At 47.7% G+C, this 16,843-nt stretch overlaps 1 protein-coding gene across 4 annotated transcripts in view; it reads right to left on the reverse strand.

Moving 5' to 3' along the window:
* RIN2 (Ras and Rab interactor 2) overlaps positions 1 to 16,843 on the reverse strand; it is a 233,823-nt gene that overhangs the window by 100,063 nt on the left and 116,917 nt on the right. For 2 of the 4 annotated variants that reach the window (XM_084777856.1, XM_084777851.1), the window contains exon 3: positions 9,455 to 9,547. In XM_084777856.1, the coding sequence (XP_084633982.1) occupies positions 9,455 to 9,511 (57 nt within the window). In that variant the 5' untranslated portion in view covers positions 9,512 to 9,547. The other 2 variants (XM_084777852.1, XM_084777853.1) reach the window with 2 other exon arrangements.

Here is a 16,843-nt window from a genome sequence, read left to right on the forward strand (position 1 = left end):
CCAGGAGCCCAGCGTTCTCTAACAGTTACCAGCTTCCCAGGCACTGCACACTCAGCGTCCAGGACTGGCCGTGCCATCATGGCTGCTGAGTCCATACCAGGTGTAAACGTGTAATCCTGCACGTAAACACGTGCACATAGGCACCGCACATTCTTTACTCACCCGGCTGATTTACTAAAACTTGGCGTTACTGACCAGGGATTAGCCAGGCCATGCAACATAAAGTCAGTAAGAGAATCAGTGCCCTGGACAAGAAGCAGTAGGTTAGAGGGTGATAATCTATCTACTCTAATCATATATATATATATATATATATATATATATATATATATATATATATATACACACATACATATATATACATACATATATATATGTATAATTATTCTTTCTTCCTTTCATGTCCTTTGATTCCAGAAGGCCTGATGCAGACCCAGCTAGAGAAGCTCCAGGCAAGGATTATCCCCTAATTTACAGTGCGCATCAGGACCTCTCAAGCCCAGCACTACTAAAAATCAGAGTTGGCTAATGGTCCTATGTCCTGTAGGAAGTTTGGCCGCACCTATGGCCTCTGACCACTAGAGGCCAGTAGCTCCTCCATGCATGGTGCACTGCCAAAAAATACTGCGGGAGCGCAAGTGGCTACCAGCAGTGACCTGCAACTGGGAGACTCTGAGCTAAGCCATGGATCTGGACGAACAGAAAGCAAGGATGGGGGGTGCCCCTAGTGCTGAGAGAAAACAATCAGAGAGCATCCAGGCCACTACGGCACGCGCCTGCAATGAGACAGCAACCAAGACACTCATACCACAAACATAACTAAACGGCCCCTTCTCCTGACACGGCAGGAAGGGCGTTCATAGCAGAGTGTCAGATAGTCGCAACGACACCACAGCTTCCACAGCCATAGACTGACATCTTCGATGCCAGTCACAATCGGTACACACTGGAACCGATTCATTTTAAAACCTATGTGGGATGATGACTACCCCCTTCCTTCTTCTCTGGCCCCTGACAGCAGCATTGCCGTTTTGCCCTCACAGGTTATACCTATCTTAGCCTTGTTATTGTTTTTTTTTTTTTGAGACTGGGTCTACATTACCCAGGTTGTTCTCGCACTTCTGTGCTCAAGAGACCCTCTTGCTCCAGTTAGGTACGCGTCGCCAGGCTGTTCAAGGTTTTCCTTTGTTTAATAACAACAACAAATTCCCCTGGGGACATACATGAAGACCAGCAGGCAGCATTCAGCTTTAGACACTGCTGGCCACAGTGTCCTGGAGACTGTCCTGCAAGCCCACTTGACCTGTGCACTCGATGCTTTTGGTAAACGGGGTACCTGCTATCTCATGCCATAATCTCATGGCACTCCTGGAAAGGCACATCATCCTGGGGGGCTGACCTGGGATCTAAAGGCTTTGAGAGCATCTGTTACCACTGCCGCCTGGTTTTTAGTTTTGGTTTTGTTTGTTTCGGTTTTGTTGAGACAGAGCTTTTCTGTGCAGCCTTGGATGTTCTGGACTCGCTTTGTAGACCAGGCTGGCCTTGAACTCATAGAGCTCCGCCTGCCTCTGCCTCCCTGAGTTCTGGGGTTACAGTGTGCGCTGCCATGCCTGACTCTAAAGGCTTTGAAACTGCTGGTGAAAGGCCTGTCTACACACCTAAAGAGTCGACCAGTGTCATCTCTAGAGAAGACTGCTGTCCCTGTGACCTCTCCATATGGAATTTCTTTGTGGGAAATCCAGAAAAGCTGCAAAATCAATGAGACTGCCTGAGCCCTGCACTGTGGAAGTACCGCCCCAGGCTCCTAGGAGTCAAAGCTTGGATCTGGGAGACCCTACCAAGCTAGGCTCAGCCATGGACCTCAATAGGACGATTAAAGAGAAACCAAGCAAGGAGATGTGCTCACTGTGGTCAAAAACATTGGGACAAGGAGAAAACAAAGGGGTCCAGTGGCCATGTATGACCTGACACGAGGTTCATGCTTAAGTAGATAGTAAGCGGGTTGTGTTACCACAGGGCCCTGGTTGAGGTACGGTCTTCCCGTTCCTGAAACATTGGTCCCAGGTCTCAGTCCTGTCAGAGCTCCTGTGTGAGAGCTCCTCCTCTGTAAGGCACTGGGCTTCATCTTTGTCTTTCAGGATGAGACTCCTGGAGTAACACTGATTTCCCCTTAGGCTGCCCTTCCTCTTGCTGGGATGGTTCTATACCTCAGGGTAGAGGCAGGCCAGGCAGACCTATATATCATCTACCCCTAGGCTGTTTCCCCACCTGTAAAGAAGGGATTTAGGTCAGGCAGACGTTAAGTCTTTGTTGTCCAATGTAGCGGCCACCAGCCACATATCACTGCTGAGCACCCAAGATGTAGCTGATAGGAACTGAGTGTAAAACACGCTTGAGTGTAAAACACAAGATTAACTTTTAAGAATGTATTTTGGTCCATATTTCAGAATGACATGCTGTACATCGTAAAAACATACTACTGCCAATTTAAAAATATAGTGCAAGATGAAAAATTCTTATAATTTTTATTTTCATGAGATAGTGTAGATACACAAGTACATTTTGCCTTTTGAGATTAACTTGTGTTTTTTTCTTTCCTTTCTTTTCTTTCTTTCTTTTTTCTTTTTTTTTTGAAGAAAACAAAAACACTTTTCATGTGGCTACTGGAAAATCTTAAATTCTATCTGTAGCTTGCATACGTCTTCATGGGACACTGATGTTCTATATCCTTTCTATCAACCACTGTCTGTGGTGAAAAATGCATTTATGGAAAGCAGAAGGCACATCCAGATGCCAATGCAGGGGCGCTTTGCATAATCACAAGTGAACTGTGACTCTGCCTGTCACTCTGACTGAATTTCTAATCACCATTGTTTCTACCACAATGTATGTGATATTTGGCTTTCTGGTGATAGACCGTATGAGTGAACTCACCGGCAGATGAGGCCATCTGTTCATATTCTAGGGGACATGCAGGGAGGCTGAAGTGACAGCAACAACCACATCATGTCCAAAGAGCCACGAAAGGATTTGCTCAATCAAATTTTGGTTAAAAATGAGATCCGGGGTTCTACCTGTCATTTTTCATCCCTCTGCCGTTTCTTTCCGCTATAGGTATCAGTGAACTGTCTTTGGTTGTGCGTGTGGATGGGGAGGGACTTTAATTCAGAGCATGGCTGCTCTGGCAAGGTCTGTGTGATCTGCTGGAATACAGGCAAGCCTTTAACCCGAGGAGGCAAGCAGATCTCTAAGTTCAAGGCCAGCCTGGTATAAGGCAAGTTTCAGGTAAAGAAAAGGTTAGGTCCAAGCTTTGTGGTACACGCCTTTAATCTAAGCACTCAGGAGACAGAGGCTTGCAGATCTCCGAGTTCTGGCCACTTCTACTCAGGCGACTGACTGGGTTGAGTGACGGAGCTGAGAGGCAGTGCAGTAAGTAGGGTTGAGTTCGTGGAATTCAGGGACAGTTTTACCAGGAGAGTTTTACAGATACATGTTGAAGAGAGAAAAAGCTGGAGGAGCCAGAAGATTAGAACAGGTTGCTAGAGTTAGTTTGCGGCCAGCAGAGCAACTCAGTGAGAAACTTCGAGAAGCCAGATTGAATCAGTCACCTTGGTGAGAGTCTGAGCCAGGACAGCAGAGTTGAAGCAGCCAGCCAGAGTTCAGAAAAAACTAGAAAGGGTGAGCTTATTCAGCGGTAAGTCTCAGTGGCTGAAAACATTCTAGGCCTAGGTTAGATTGTATGGAGGCTAGAAGCTTCCAGGACTAGGCCTAGGGTACCAGCTGCAGGCAGTAAGCCTTGGTGAAGACAATTACATCAGGCAGATACAAGTTCCATACAAAGGAAACTCTGAGAACTCAAATGCAGGGAGAGCCACTGAGGTCCAGGCTGCAGTGAGGCTGGTCCAGTTCCTGGTAAATGAGGGTCTGCTCTGTAGACAGGGTCCCTGAAGACCGAATACCATTTTCAGGTGTCCAGGCAAGAGTGACTGACAGGGCAACTCAGCTGAGAAGAAGGGAACATAGCCCACCCATGAGAGCCAGATTTCAGCCAAGCACCCCACCCCACCCCCGTCCTTTACCATGCCAGAGAGCTCTCTTGTGGTTTCTCTGGCATGTACTTGCAGGTTTTCCATTTCCAACAGACAAGCACAGCACACTAGCTTGTCTAAACTACGCAAACCAGCCTCACAAAAGGACCTTTGGAATGGAGTCCTTGCTGTGACTGGGGACCTGAATGAAGCCAGCTGAGGGTGAGAATGGACGTCAGGGTCTCAGACGTGCTAGGAGACTCTACCGGTGTGCCACCTCCTCAGCTGATCTGTGTCGGCTTCATGGATATCCAAAAGGCTCCAGCATTTGTGAGGCAGAGGCGAGCAGGGTCTCTGTGACCCAAACACATTTCCTCTCTGGTTCACTAATATCAGCCTTCACCTCAGCCCTTAGGCTCAGGCAGGCAGAGAAGTCCCCACTTAGGATAGGGCAACTCTACACACAAGTCCAGGCAGGCAAGGGTGGGGCCAGCCAGGGGAGCACAAAGGCATTTCTATAACTGTGGGCGGTGCGTGCTGGTCACCTTCTGGCATCATTCTTCACTATGAGGGTGAAGGACTTCCTGTTAGGACCTAAGGCATAATGACAAAAGAACAGGAAAAATTTCCTCTGGTGGCACTGAAGTGGTGGATCAAAGTGGAACTCCTGGGACAGTATGGGGAATCCCAGCTATGCCTTTCTACAAACCATTTCTACGTGTGTGTGTGTGTGTGTGTGTGTGTGTGTGTGTGTGTGTGTATGTGTGTGTGAAGTTGGCAAGTCAGGGTGCAGAAGCCTTGGGAACTGTTCTATAAGATCCTTCCACTTTTTTGTTTTGAGACAGGATCTCTCATTGGCCTGAAACTTCTTCAACTAGGGTACTCCAGCTGGCCAGTGAACTCCAGTGAGCTCCCTGTCTCTGCCTTCCACCTTGCCATCCTTGGAATTACAAGTGTGTGTGGGGACTGAACAAATACTTGTGAGGCAAATGCTTTATCAGCCAAGCCATCTCCCACCCAGACTTTTACACACACACACACACACACACACACACACACACACACACACACATTTATTTTTTCTACTGTGCTTTTATCTTCAGGCAAAGGTGAAGGCAGATTCCCCACTCTTTTAACCTGCGCATGTTCTGCTACCAGTGGGCAGAGCGGGTTGGTCTACCCAGCCTGGAGGGTACTCAGAAGCCGGGGTGACGGGTGGGGGGTATGAGGCTGGCAGTCAAGGGTTTGGCCTCAGATGGAAGAGGGCTGAGGGAAAGGCAGATACAGCCTGATGGTCCTCAATGTGAAGGTGAAGCCGACATGATCTGAGCAGGTAACTTAGATCGATGGACCACATTCGGTGGTAGTGTGGCTGGATGGGAGCAGCAGCTGTGGCATCTGCTCGTGAGAGGATGAGGTTGAAGTGACTCTAGTCAGCCAGGACCTGGCAAACATGGACCTGGCAGGCCTTGCTCCCCTCCACATTCCTGAAGCTAGCCCCCAAGGTCCGTTCCCTTATTTTATTTGAACCACTTCCTCCTCATGAGGCTGACTACCAAGGTCCAGCTATAAAAGTACAGAAGTCCAGTAATCAAAAGCCCCGTTTGGCTCGTCTAATTAAAATGCCCAATTAAAATGAAACACCTCATCCTAACGTGGGGTTTCCTCTTATACCTTTATAAACGGCTGTTTTCCTAGGAGCCATGTCTGTCTCCTCTCTATGTAGAGATGGTCCTTTAGCCCCCACCGCTCCTCTGGGACAGATGCACCTTACCCGTCTCCATTGCTGCTTTTTTCCCCTCTCCATTGGTCTCCTACTCTCCTCCCTCTCCCTCTATCTTCTCTCTTTGTCCTTTACCCGTGTTCTTAGTCCCTCTGGGGGCAAATCAGTCTCCTTTGTGCTGAGAACTTGGTCATGGGGTGTCTTTGAGCTGACTTCCTCAGCAGGTGGGGGATGTGACCGAAGGGAGAAGGGTGTGGACTTTGGGGACTTGTGAAGGACCCATCAGCACTGGGTTCCTGAGTTGGGCAGGGGCAGCTTGGAGGAAGCTATGAGAGTCAGGAAAAGGATGACTGCACATCCATGTTCCTAAGGGAGGCCCTCCCGGAACATCCCCCGCTTTCGATAACATCTTTCTTATATAAACTCTTTCCATCCAACCCACCCTTCGAATCTGTTTGCAGTGGGCGTACATCTATTACCTAGGTACAGATATCTGGTGACTCTGTCTAGGGCTCCATGTCCCCACCCCCACCCCCTACATTTTCACAGTTGCCTTGCAGAGCAGGAAGATAGCGTTGTGCGGAGGTGTCTGAGGAAAATTAATCATGGTGCTGTGAACAACTGGAAAACATGTGTGTCCAGCATAGGATTTATGTGGCTTCCAGGATGTGACTCTAAAGGAACAATGACCCAGAGCATCCACAGTTATTCCAGGATGCTTGAACCGTCTGGGCCTTTTCCATGCACCTTGTGTCCTCTAATGTGAGTTGCTTTTCCTGAGCCAGGACACACGAGAGACCACAAACCAAAGCTTGTCCCCGGTGGTTAGCAACTCGGGTGTGAGCACACACTCAGTAGAGAGAGTCACAACGAAGAAGAGGCTGCTGTGTCTTTCAAGGACAGAGCACTGCACCAAAACACAGAGCACTAACAACCACGAGGGCTGATGAGCCCAAAGTGGGATTCAGCTGTGAGTCAAGACACCTTACCCTTATGGTGCCTGTGGAGAAGTGCTCTTCCACGGCATAAACGTCGTTCTGACATTTTAGCTCTACTTCTACCTTCCGGTCTCAGCTGTCAAGGGAATGGCAGCTTCCTTAGTAGAGATTTCTCTGGAAGCCCAGGTTAGGTTGCCTACTCTCAGAGGCCCCACTCACTCCTCATCCCAGGGGCTGTCTCTTTTCATGACAACATTATAGTGGTGTCGTGCTGACCTGCACATCATCTTTCTTTGCTACCAGACTACACATTCCATGAAGTCAGGGATGGCTTTTGATTTTTTTCCCCCCAACTGACCTAGGTCAGAGCCTGGGGGAATCCAGGTGCTTTAAAGACATGACGACATGTCTAAGTAAAGGGACATGATGAAAGAGCCCGTGGGTCCTATATTGTGCTGAAGGGCACATCGTATGGGCCAGTGGACCCAGCTTGTTATTAATAAATGTTCAAAGGGCATTACTTTATCCTTGCAGATAACTTCATGCCTATGGCTGGTGAAGATCCCGGAAGAACAATGTCCATCAACACAAGGAAAGGAAAAAACAAACAAACAAACAAAAAAAAACCCAAAAGAACAAAAAACCACAACTAAATAAAAGTGACTCTTTACATGAACATCTAACTTACAGAAAGCATGTAATTTAAGTTTAGTCAAAAAGAGAGAGACCAATGAATGGTTCAGACATATTTGCCAGAATTTTCCAAAGGGGTCTCTGACCCAGGAGAGGCCAAGAAAGAGAGTGGCTTTAGTGGCTTTAGCTAGCTTTTGTCTCTCCCCTGGTTGAATCTTTCATATAACGTAAGGCACCATTACAAGCCAATTGCTGGGCCTGCTGCTCCACTGAAAATTAAAAATGAAAACCACCACTTCCCAGGGACTGAAAAACCAACCAACAAGCAACCCCCAAACAACTGACCCAACTGACTTTAGTCCACTGACTCCAACAGGACAGCTTCCTCAGAAGTTGTCAACCGCAGTGTTGACTGCGCGCGCTCTTCCTCTTCCGCCTCGCCTCTGACGTCTAAGTGCTATGTAACTACGGCTCCACAGGGCTCCCTGTGAAACCTAAGGTGGTAATTAAGGCCTAGCCAACATTTAGGCCAATTTAGGCGATGCTTTGGGATAAAGTAGTGTTTGAGATGGTGCCCTTGCACTTACAGGTCAGTGTAAGCTACACCGTCGAGGGCTCCGGGTTCAGCTTCAGGTCCTAAAGATGACCTGAGGACACGCCTCCTCCCATTTGTCTCAGGTGGTTAGAGGTTGCACGGGTTTGATGAAAGCTGAGAAACCTACTTGAGGATTGAGATTACGTATGTGGACATAGCTTAACTACCTGGGCTGAGAACGGAGGTCACGTGTATCAATATGACTTAATTCTTCCAGGATCTTCCTGCCCATAGAGTTAAGGCTGTAAGCCAATACATAGCTTTTCTATTTGCTGCTGAAAACCCCAACAGTTTGCTCACTCGGCAGAGTGGCTTGCTTGTCGAAGATTTGCTCAACAAGACTCACCAACTCTGAGATGATACCTACCACCTCTCGCTAAAATGCAATCCTGCTCTGTTCTGAAAAAAGGCGCCTTATGGGCCTTGGGACTCGACATCCACACTATGAATATACCTCTGCTTGGCCCCCCTTGCCTAGACGCTGGTAAGACTATCATCTTGGCGGTGGCCTCATTTCAGCAGTAAACTCAGCTTTGCTTTATCAACAAGGCTTCTGGTGCGCTTCCTAGGGTCAACCTTTGCCATGGTGTCAGCTGCAAGCTCTTTGGAAACGGGACACAGATAAAAGCAAATCCTTTAACACTTATGGGCCTCAGAATTACTAACCACAAGCATATCTCTCTCTCTCTCTCTCTCTCTCTCTCTCTCTCTCTCTCTCTGTAATAAAGCAATAAAATTTCTCTGGTTCTCTTCCTCTGGGGACAAGGGCCATTGTTTGGAACACCTGTGTAATACACTTCAAACGCACATTCAACCTCCTTTACTCTATTTTTTTGTGAGGGAGGGACGGATGGGGGTGATTCAGAATTTTCCAAAATAAATCTGCATTTATTTGAGGGCATGAGTAAACAAGCCGAAAAGCCACAAAAGGGAAACTAATTTGCAAGCACACAATAGAAATGACTATCAAATCTTAAAACATATGCTTTCTTCAGAAGATACTCTTAAAAATCACTCATTAAGTCAGAAAGTTACTTTAGCCCTGGCAATGCTCACGAGACACAGAAAAGTTGTACGGTTTTAATCTTGTCCCTTACTCCACCATAAGAAACACACCAGGAACTAACATCTGATCCTAAGGTGAGGCCCAGGAATCAGTTGGTGGTTTGCTTTTCTTTCTTTTTTCTTCTTCACTTTAATGACTCGGTCAGGCAAATACACTGGTCCCATTAATTTTCTGGAAAACGAAGTCCAGCTTTCATGCTGTGATTCCCCAGTTGAGAGAGCCTGAACAGCTCACCGGTACAGAGCCCCACCGGGGTCCTACCATGTGGCATCCCTGCCCCAGCCCCCAGCCAGCGAGGAAGTATTAAATCACCAAAGCCTCAGCCGGCTGCTGGTCCCAACCCTGCTCTCAGGCAAGCTCCCCTGGCCTCAGCTTCCAAGGCTCCAGTCTGCAGTTTCGGGTGCCTGCAGCTCCCCAGGCTGCCACGGAGAGGGAGCAGAGTTGAGATTCCCAAATCCAGTTTCTTTTTACCTTAAAGAAACTTCCTCGCTTGTCCAGACTGCGGGCGCCCATGGTCCACGCTGACATTTCTCCCAGCAAGGCTCTACTGCATGCCCAGGACTCCTGAAGGTAGAGACATTTTCAATGGTTAGTCCAGCCTGTAGGAAATTCCTTTCTAAGCCACAGAACACTCACAACAACAGCCCTGCCAAGATCTTTTTCCGTCAACAACACTGTGCCATGTATTTCCCACCAAAGCCCTTACATCTCCTTTCAGCCCGATTTCCTGCCGCGGCCAGCACTCTTCCTAGACTGTGCCCCACCTCGCTGCCCCACCCCCTCTGCCAGCAGCTGACGTAGAAGGTCCTTAGGACTTCAGGGAGCATAATGGTGGCTTTGTGTGTTTGCCTGACCCCAAGCCGATGTCCAAGAGGAACCAATATTAGTTGCCCTCATAATCTGCTCGGAGAGCTTATAGATTTCATATGGCAGAATGCAGAAGAATGGAGTTCTCTATGTCACGGGAAACCGTGCTGTTAGGGAGTGAGGTCAGCATTCCCTCAGTCAGCTCTCCTCAGGGTGAACAAGGTCAACAGAAGGCCAGTGAGGAGAAATCCTTCTGTTTCCCCCTTAGAAGCCAGTGGGACTGGGATGCAGCCCAGAGAGTCATTGTTTACAGAGCTCATTTGTGTAAGGGGACACATGTAAACAGCTCCAGGATCATCCAAGGGCTTGGGGGCGGGGTAGAGGGGAGGGCTCACTTTGGAACACAGAGGAAAATTTAAAGGCAGGCTAACAACATGGTCCTGAATCATCACCAAGACTGTCATGCTGGGAAGTCCCCCTCCCGAAACACAGCACAGAAACCAGCAATATCCTCACAGAGCCTGCAGAGCTTTCCACCTTTTCACTCCTAAGTAAAATGGGTACACACACCTGGCTGGCACAGGTGTGCACTGACGTGGCAAGGAAAGTCCCCAAAGCCTTCGTTACCGAGCGAAACTGTACAGGGTTAAACAGAAAACACAAAGTGCTTTCTCTCTCTCAAGCCTTAGTTACCCAGCAAAACTGTACAGGTTTAAAAAGAAAATACACAAAGTTTCTCCCTCCCCCCCCTCTGTCGCTGTCCATCTGTCTGTCTGTCGGTCTGTCTGTCTGTCTCTCTCTCTTGTACCCCGTCTCTCCTCCTCTCCCTCTCAACCGTACATCAACATCCCTACTTGCTATAACATGCACAGGCCAGGGCACATTGCAGACACGAACAACCCAGGAAGTGGGAAGTGAAAACATCACTTGAATCATTAAGGAGTATTAAAAGTGGTTGGGCTGCAGGCATGAAGTGGGGAGGTACCAAAGCCTGGGTGACAGAGCCAGCATCAGACACTGGATGTTGAGGACAATGTTAGTGACAGTCTGACAAGAGGAAAAACAAAGTCTACGACAGAGCAACGCACCAGACCAGTGTGAAGCAAGAATCTTTGCAGAGACCCCTTTGGCACCCAAACGGCCTGTCACCTCACACCCACAGTGAGCTGTTTGGTTGGACTCTGGTGTGGAACCTCAGCTAGGGAAAACAATTTCTCACACACCAAGCCTTCCTTCCAAACCCTCTTCTAGTTGAGGTGTTGCTCCATGCCTTGGTCACTTTAAGTCTCTCCCGCACTCTGCCTCACTTGTGAGCTGGCTGGGATGAAGGGCAGCGCTCCAACACCGTCCTGGAGAGGCTGCGAGCTTCACGTACATCCTGCTGACTCTAGGGGTTCAGGTTCCCGGCTCAGCATCTAAGTGGAAGCCCAGCCCCAAGGCCTTTGAAGTTCACCCTTATTTAGCAACGTCCACAGACTGGCGGCACTCCAGAGGGAAAACACAGCGCTGTGTTCAGAACTGCAGTGAGATGGGGGACCTTGGGTAGCAGACGATTAACTGTTTAGACCCAGAAACACAGGCACCTTAACAAAGCGTACACTTTAAACAAACCCGAGGCTTGTCATCCTTTTTTTTTTTTCTTCTGGATGTTTTCCTGGCAGGAGATTCCACATAGCTGACAATTTAGGAATTGCTAAGAGAGAGCCAAGACTTCATTCCTCATCCAGAACAGTTTCTTTGCTCGGTTCCAGGGTTTTCCATATACAAGCTGTTGCTGATGAGCTAAGGCTCACAAGGAATTTTGCTTTTGGCAATGGAGTCCTCTGAATTCCTGAAGGTTGCTGTTGACTTAATTAGCTGCCGAGACCCACATACACCTGTAACTCAGGCAGTCCTGATTAAACACCGGTTTGGATCCTGTGAGGCCAGCAGATTGTTGTATTTCTTTAAAGGATGAAGGTGGTGTCCTTTCTTATTTGCAAGGCTTCTCCAAAACAAGAACACCCAGACTAGTGCCATAGTAGTAGGTACATGTCAAATTACAGGAGATGGGGAACCACAGTTAAACCAGACTGGGGTGTGCATGTGTGTGTGTGTGTGTGTGTGTGTGTGTGTAAACGTGTATAAGGTTTTTGGTACCTGGGAGTTCTAATTTATGAATTTTCCTGTCACTGCAATGGTTTTCTTCCCATTTCAATACCTTGGTTCAACATTCACAGCACAAAATAGGGGTGACTGCAGTCATTTTCCCCCTCCTTTCAGCTCCCCATCCTTCCTGCAGGTATCCAGCAGTAGGGACCCCCCAAACCACCGAGTCACAGCTGAACAACAAAACAAAAGTGTACCGTAGCTTGAGACTCAATAAAGCTCCTCCAGATTTGGACTGAAGACCTTGCCTGGTTTCCATGAAGGGCAAGACATCAGATTCTTGAAAAAAACGAGACCCATCTGTCGAGTGATCTGTCTTTCTAGACACCAGCAGAAGACAGCAAAAAGCCAAGGTGCTGTTTTGCAATGTGGAGTAGCCAGGCCTTTGCATCAATCACTGAACGGATATAAATGGAGCCACAGTCGGGGATAAAGGACAAAGGCAGGAAGCAGGTGCTCCCCACTTGCCCAGAAGCCCACGGGCCTGCACTCTGCAGTTGGCCTCTGTGGCTTTCCAGGTGGCTTTATGGGTGACTTCTGAGTTAACTGAAGGTCTGTCCTGAAAAGTGCAAATGGCACCCAGGTCCCCTGGCTGGGTGCCAGCCATCCTGGCAGCCTGCTAAGCAAGAATGCTCCAAGTCCTAGGAGCCACTTGGGCAGGCACCGAGGCCACAGCCTAGCTTCTGTGGAGTCAAAAGCAGAGACAAGTGCAGAGGTTCTGGTGTTTGGCTGGCCAGTGGATGGAGCTACTGCCGCCCAGCATCTGTCCAGCTTTTGTGCTACCTTGCTGGGGGGTGGGGGGGGGCACATTTGGGAAAGGCTGAAGGGCTGGAGCCTGCAGTCGTGTGCTGCTTAAGGACAGGGTATATTCTCTGCAAATACCATACATGGTCCGAACACAAACAAGATGTCTACTGAGCCACATGGTGACATAACCCAGGCCCATGCTTGGTCTGCTGTTGGCAGAAATGCTGTTGTGTGACACCGAAGCTATTGAGAGACAGGTCTTCCCCTCCTCCACTTCTCTTTTCCCTTCGTCTTAATTTACCCAAAGTGTGTCCTTTCTATTTTTTTTTAAAAAAGCACATATTTAGGGTACACGGTATAATGTTTTTGAAATCTGTAAACACCATGCACAGGTGACTCATGCTAACTGGCTTGTCCATCAGCTCATGTGCTTGTTTATCTGGGTCAACACTTAAAAGTCTTAGCAAAGTTCAACCTTTATTTTCCTAGACAGGATTTTACTATGTAGTTCTGTGCTGTAGAACTTACTACATAGATCAGGCAGGACTCGAACTCACAGAGCTACATCTGCCTCCACATCCTGAATGCTAGGATTAAAGGCAGGCATCACCACTCCCAGAAATATATGTTATTGCTCATTACAGCCATCACGTGGTACAATAGCTCTTCCAGATTTGTTTCTCTTGGCTGACTGAAGTTTCATGTGCTTTGCTCAGCCTCACCCTAGACCTTTCCCCTCTGACGTTCTATTTGCTTTAGGTCACAAGGGCAAACCCCACCAAAGGGCAGCAGATGCAACAGCTGGGGATATGTCACTCACAGTGAGGTTCAAGACAAAGCTCGGAGGCCACAGCGATGGCCCCGTGGTTAGGAATACTTGCTTTAGCAGACGACCTGGCTTCGATTCCCAATGCCCACACAGCAGTTTACAACCATCTCAAACTCTAGTTCCAGGACACACAGACATACATGTGAGCAAAACACTCATACACATAAAATAAAACACATATTTAAAAAGACATGAAAGGAAGGAAGGAGGAAAGGAAGGAAGGAAGGAGGGAAGGAAGGAGAGAAGGAAGGAAGGAAACACATAGCTTTGCAAGCCCTGAACTCCTACCCCTAGGTCTAATCATACACAAATTTTTCCTACTCAATACTTTTTTCTTTTAGTAGCTGAGTGAAGCTTGGTAACTGGCTTTATTGTAGTAAACAAGAGCTCATTATTATTATTTTGCTGCAAAAAATGACTCACCCCAGGGGCCCAGTCAAGGTAAGTCCAAACCTGACCTAGGTGCTGCAGCCCACTGCCTGGCTCCTTGAACAGCTCCCTGTGAAGCAGCTTCTCTCCCTGCGGCTTCTGACTGCTCTGAGAGCACAGCAGCTCCTGGCTGTATCCAGGAAAGGTCTCTGAGTATTTCCGTAACTGCCTTTCTATTGCCAGGGATTTTTCAAGTTGGACAGAAAAATGCTATTCCAGATTCTGGCTCAAGAATTCAACTTATGTGGATTCAAAAGCAGTTTTCAGTGTCTTGTCTTTCACTTAACAGTCTCACTTAAAAAACAAAACAAAACAAAAAAACAGTTGTGTCTTTTGTTTTGAGACAGGATCTCCCAGTACAGCCATAGTTGGCCTTGAACTCTCACTTCTCCTGCCTCAGCCTCCTGAGCAGTGAGATTACAAGTGCACACCATCACACCCGGCTTATATACAGTTGTGAGTTCATGAAGACTTTTCATTCAAAAGAGAAACAGGGGGAGGGCTGGAGAGACGGCTCAGCCATTAAAGGCTAGGCACCACACCGGAAGAGAAACAGGGGAGGCCTGGAGAGCTGGCTCGGTGGTTATGAACGCTTATAGCTCTTGTAGAGGAGTTGGGTGTGGTTTCCAGCAAGCACACAGGGGCTCACTTCCACCTGTAATCCCAGTTCCTAGGAGTCTAACATCCTCTTCTGACCTCCATGAGCTCTTTCACACATATAGTGCACATACACAGTATACACACACAAAGTATTATTATTATTATTATTATTATTATTATTATTATTATTATTATTATTATTGAGAAACAAGTGCAGAAGAAAGTAATGCATTTGAAGCAAATAACTGCGTGCCCAGCCTCTACCTCCCCCTTTATTCAACAAGCATGTTTATAAACAGGGTAAGGGTAACACTCACTACCTCTGTTTCCCTGAGACTAACTGGGGAGACTAAGGAATTATTATTACTATGTTGCTGTTGTGGTTATTAGGATACTCAAGGTGCTTCTGGGACCAACATAAGTCAGCTCCTCAAAGGACTAATGGCCGTGGAGGTCTGTTCCTTCCCCCTGGTTCTTTCTCTCACAGAACCACAGAAACTCTACCTCTGTGCTTCAGAAGTGACGCTGGTGTTCACACAGCCACCTGGAGGCTACAGGTAGGCAGCTTGCTGTGGAGAAAGTCTCCCTTGGATAAGAACTGTGTCTTTTACAGCCGACCTTCACTTTCCTCCTTGGGCCATTCAGCAATTAGTCTTCTGCAAATCTCTTACATTATTGCAACAAAATACCTGAGGCTAAACAACTTTGTAAAGAAAAGATTTATTGCTGAGCAGTGGTGCTGTATGCCTCTAATCGCTGCACTTGGGAGACAGAGGCAGGTGGATCTCTGTGAGTTTGAGGCCAGTTTGGTCTACAAAGTGAGTCCAGGACAGCCAAGGCTACATAGAGGAAACCCTGTCTAAAAAAAAAAAAAAAAAAAGATTTACTCAAGAATCAGTACTAGAGGCTCAAGGCCCCACCTTCCTGTTGGCACTCTAACGGGGGTGCAGGGCTTCCCATATGCAGAGCAAGGAGCACATACCACTCTCTATTGTAAAGAGATACAGTATGAGCTGGAGAGAAGGCTCATTGGTTATGAGCACTGGCTGCTCTTCCAGAAGATTCAGGTTTGGTTCCTAGCACCAACATGGTGGCTCATAATCATGTCTAACTTTGGTCCCAAGGGATCTGACATCTTCTACTGGGCTTCCCCGGGCACCAGGCAGGCACACGGTGCACAGACCATACATGCAGGAAAACACCCATAAACACAAAATACATGTTTAAAACTGTCAGAATTCAACCATGAGGATCTTATGTAGTTGTAATCAGCTCCCATAGACTCCACTTCCAAGCACACAGTCGGTCTGCCCTCTTAATACGTGTTAATGTGGGTTAAATTCCAACTTGATTTTTTCCCCTCCCTCCTCTCCTTCCTTCCTAACATGAGTTTTGAATTGTTTCCTAGGCAGTGCTGGTGCCTGAACCCTGGGGCACATGTGCTGATCTGAAAGAGAACCGTTCCTCACATGCTCATGTGTCTGAACAGTTGCCCTCCGGTTGGTGGTGCTGGGGGTGGGCTTTGAGGATAAATAGCCTCACCCTGCATCCCGTTCTTTCTCTCCCTGTTTGCTGTGTGTGGGTGAAATGTGACGTCTCTGTTGCTGCTCCTACCACCACGCCATCCCTTCCCCATTGTGACGAACTCTATTGCAAAGCTGAAATAAACCCCCTTTCCCACTTTTGATCATGATACTGAATCACAGCAACCAAAAAGTACCTAACACAGCAAGCGAGGCAGTTCCTTACCACGGACTTATACCCTCAATGTGAATTTTAGAGGGATAAACTACACCATGCCTCTTCCACATCCCTGTGGAAACCATTTATTCCTACTTTGAGTGACAACCCTGTGGCACAGGACTCAGGGTTGGCAGCCTCTGGAGTACGGCTGAGGAGGGAGACAGGGTTTCTATCCCAAAGTCACTAAAAAGGGTGTACATCTTCAAACCTTCTTGCTTGAAAAGCCCCACCTCGTAAGTGTCACACACACTGTGTTAGTGACTTCACACACAATGTGGACGCAGCCGACTTGGGTCTTCACCCAGTGGATCCTATGGGTGAAGCCATAAGCTCTAGGGCCTTCTCAAGGTCAGAGTGAGGCAGTTAGTGATTGAAGCTCAGTGCTTCCTAGTCTAAGGATTTCTGTCCATCGTGTAGAAAAGTCTGTGTAGGCAAGTCAGCAGAGGCTGTAACTTGCAGCTCTTTGATTGAGTTTACAAAGACTCAATCTACCATAGACAATATATTATATAACCCTGTGTGTGTGTGTGTGTGTGTGTGTGAGAGAGAGAGAGAGA

This window comes from Acomys minous, assembly GCF_964271855.1.
Source record: "Acomys minous genome assembly, chromosome: 3".
NCBI classification, from domain to species: domain Eukaryota; kingdom Metazoa; phylum Chordata; class Mammalia; order Rodentia; family Muridae; genus Acomys; species Acomys minous.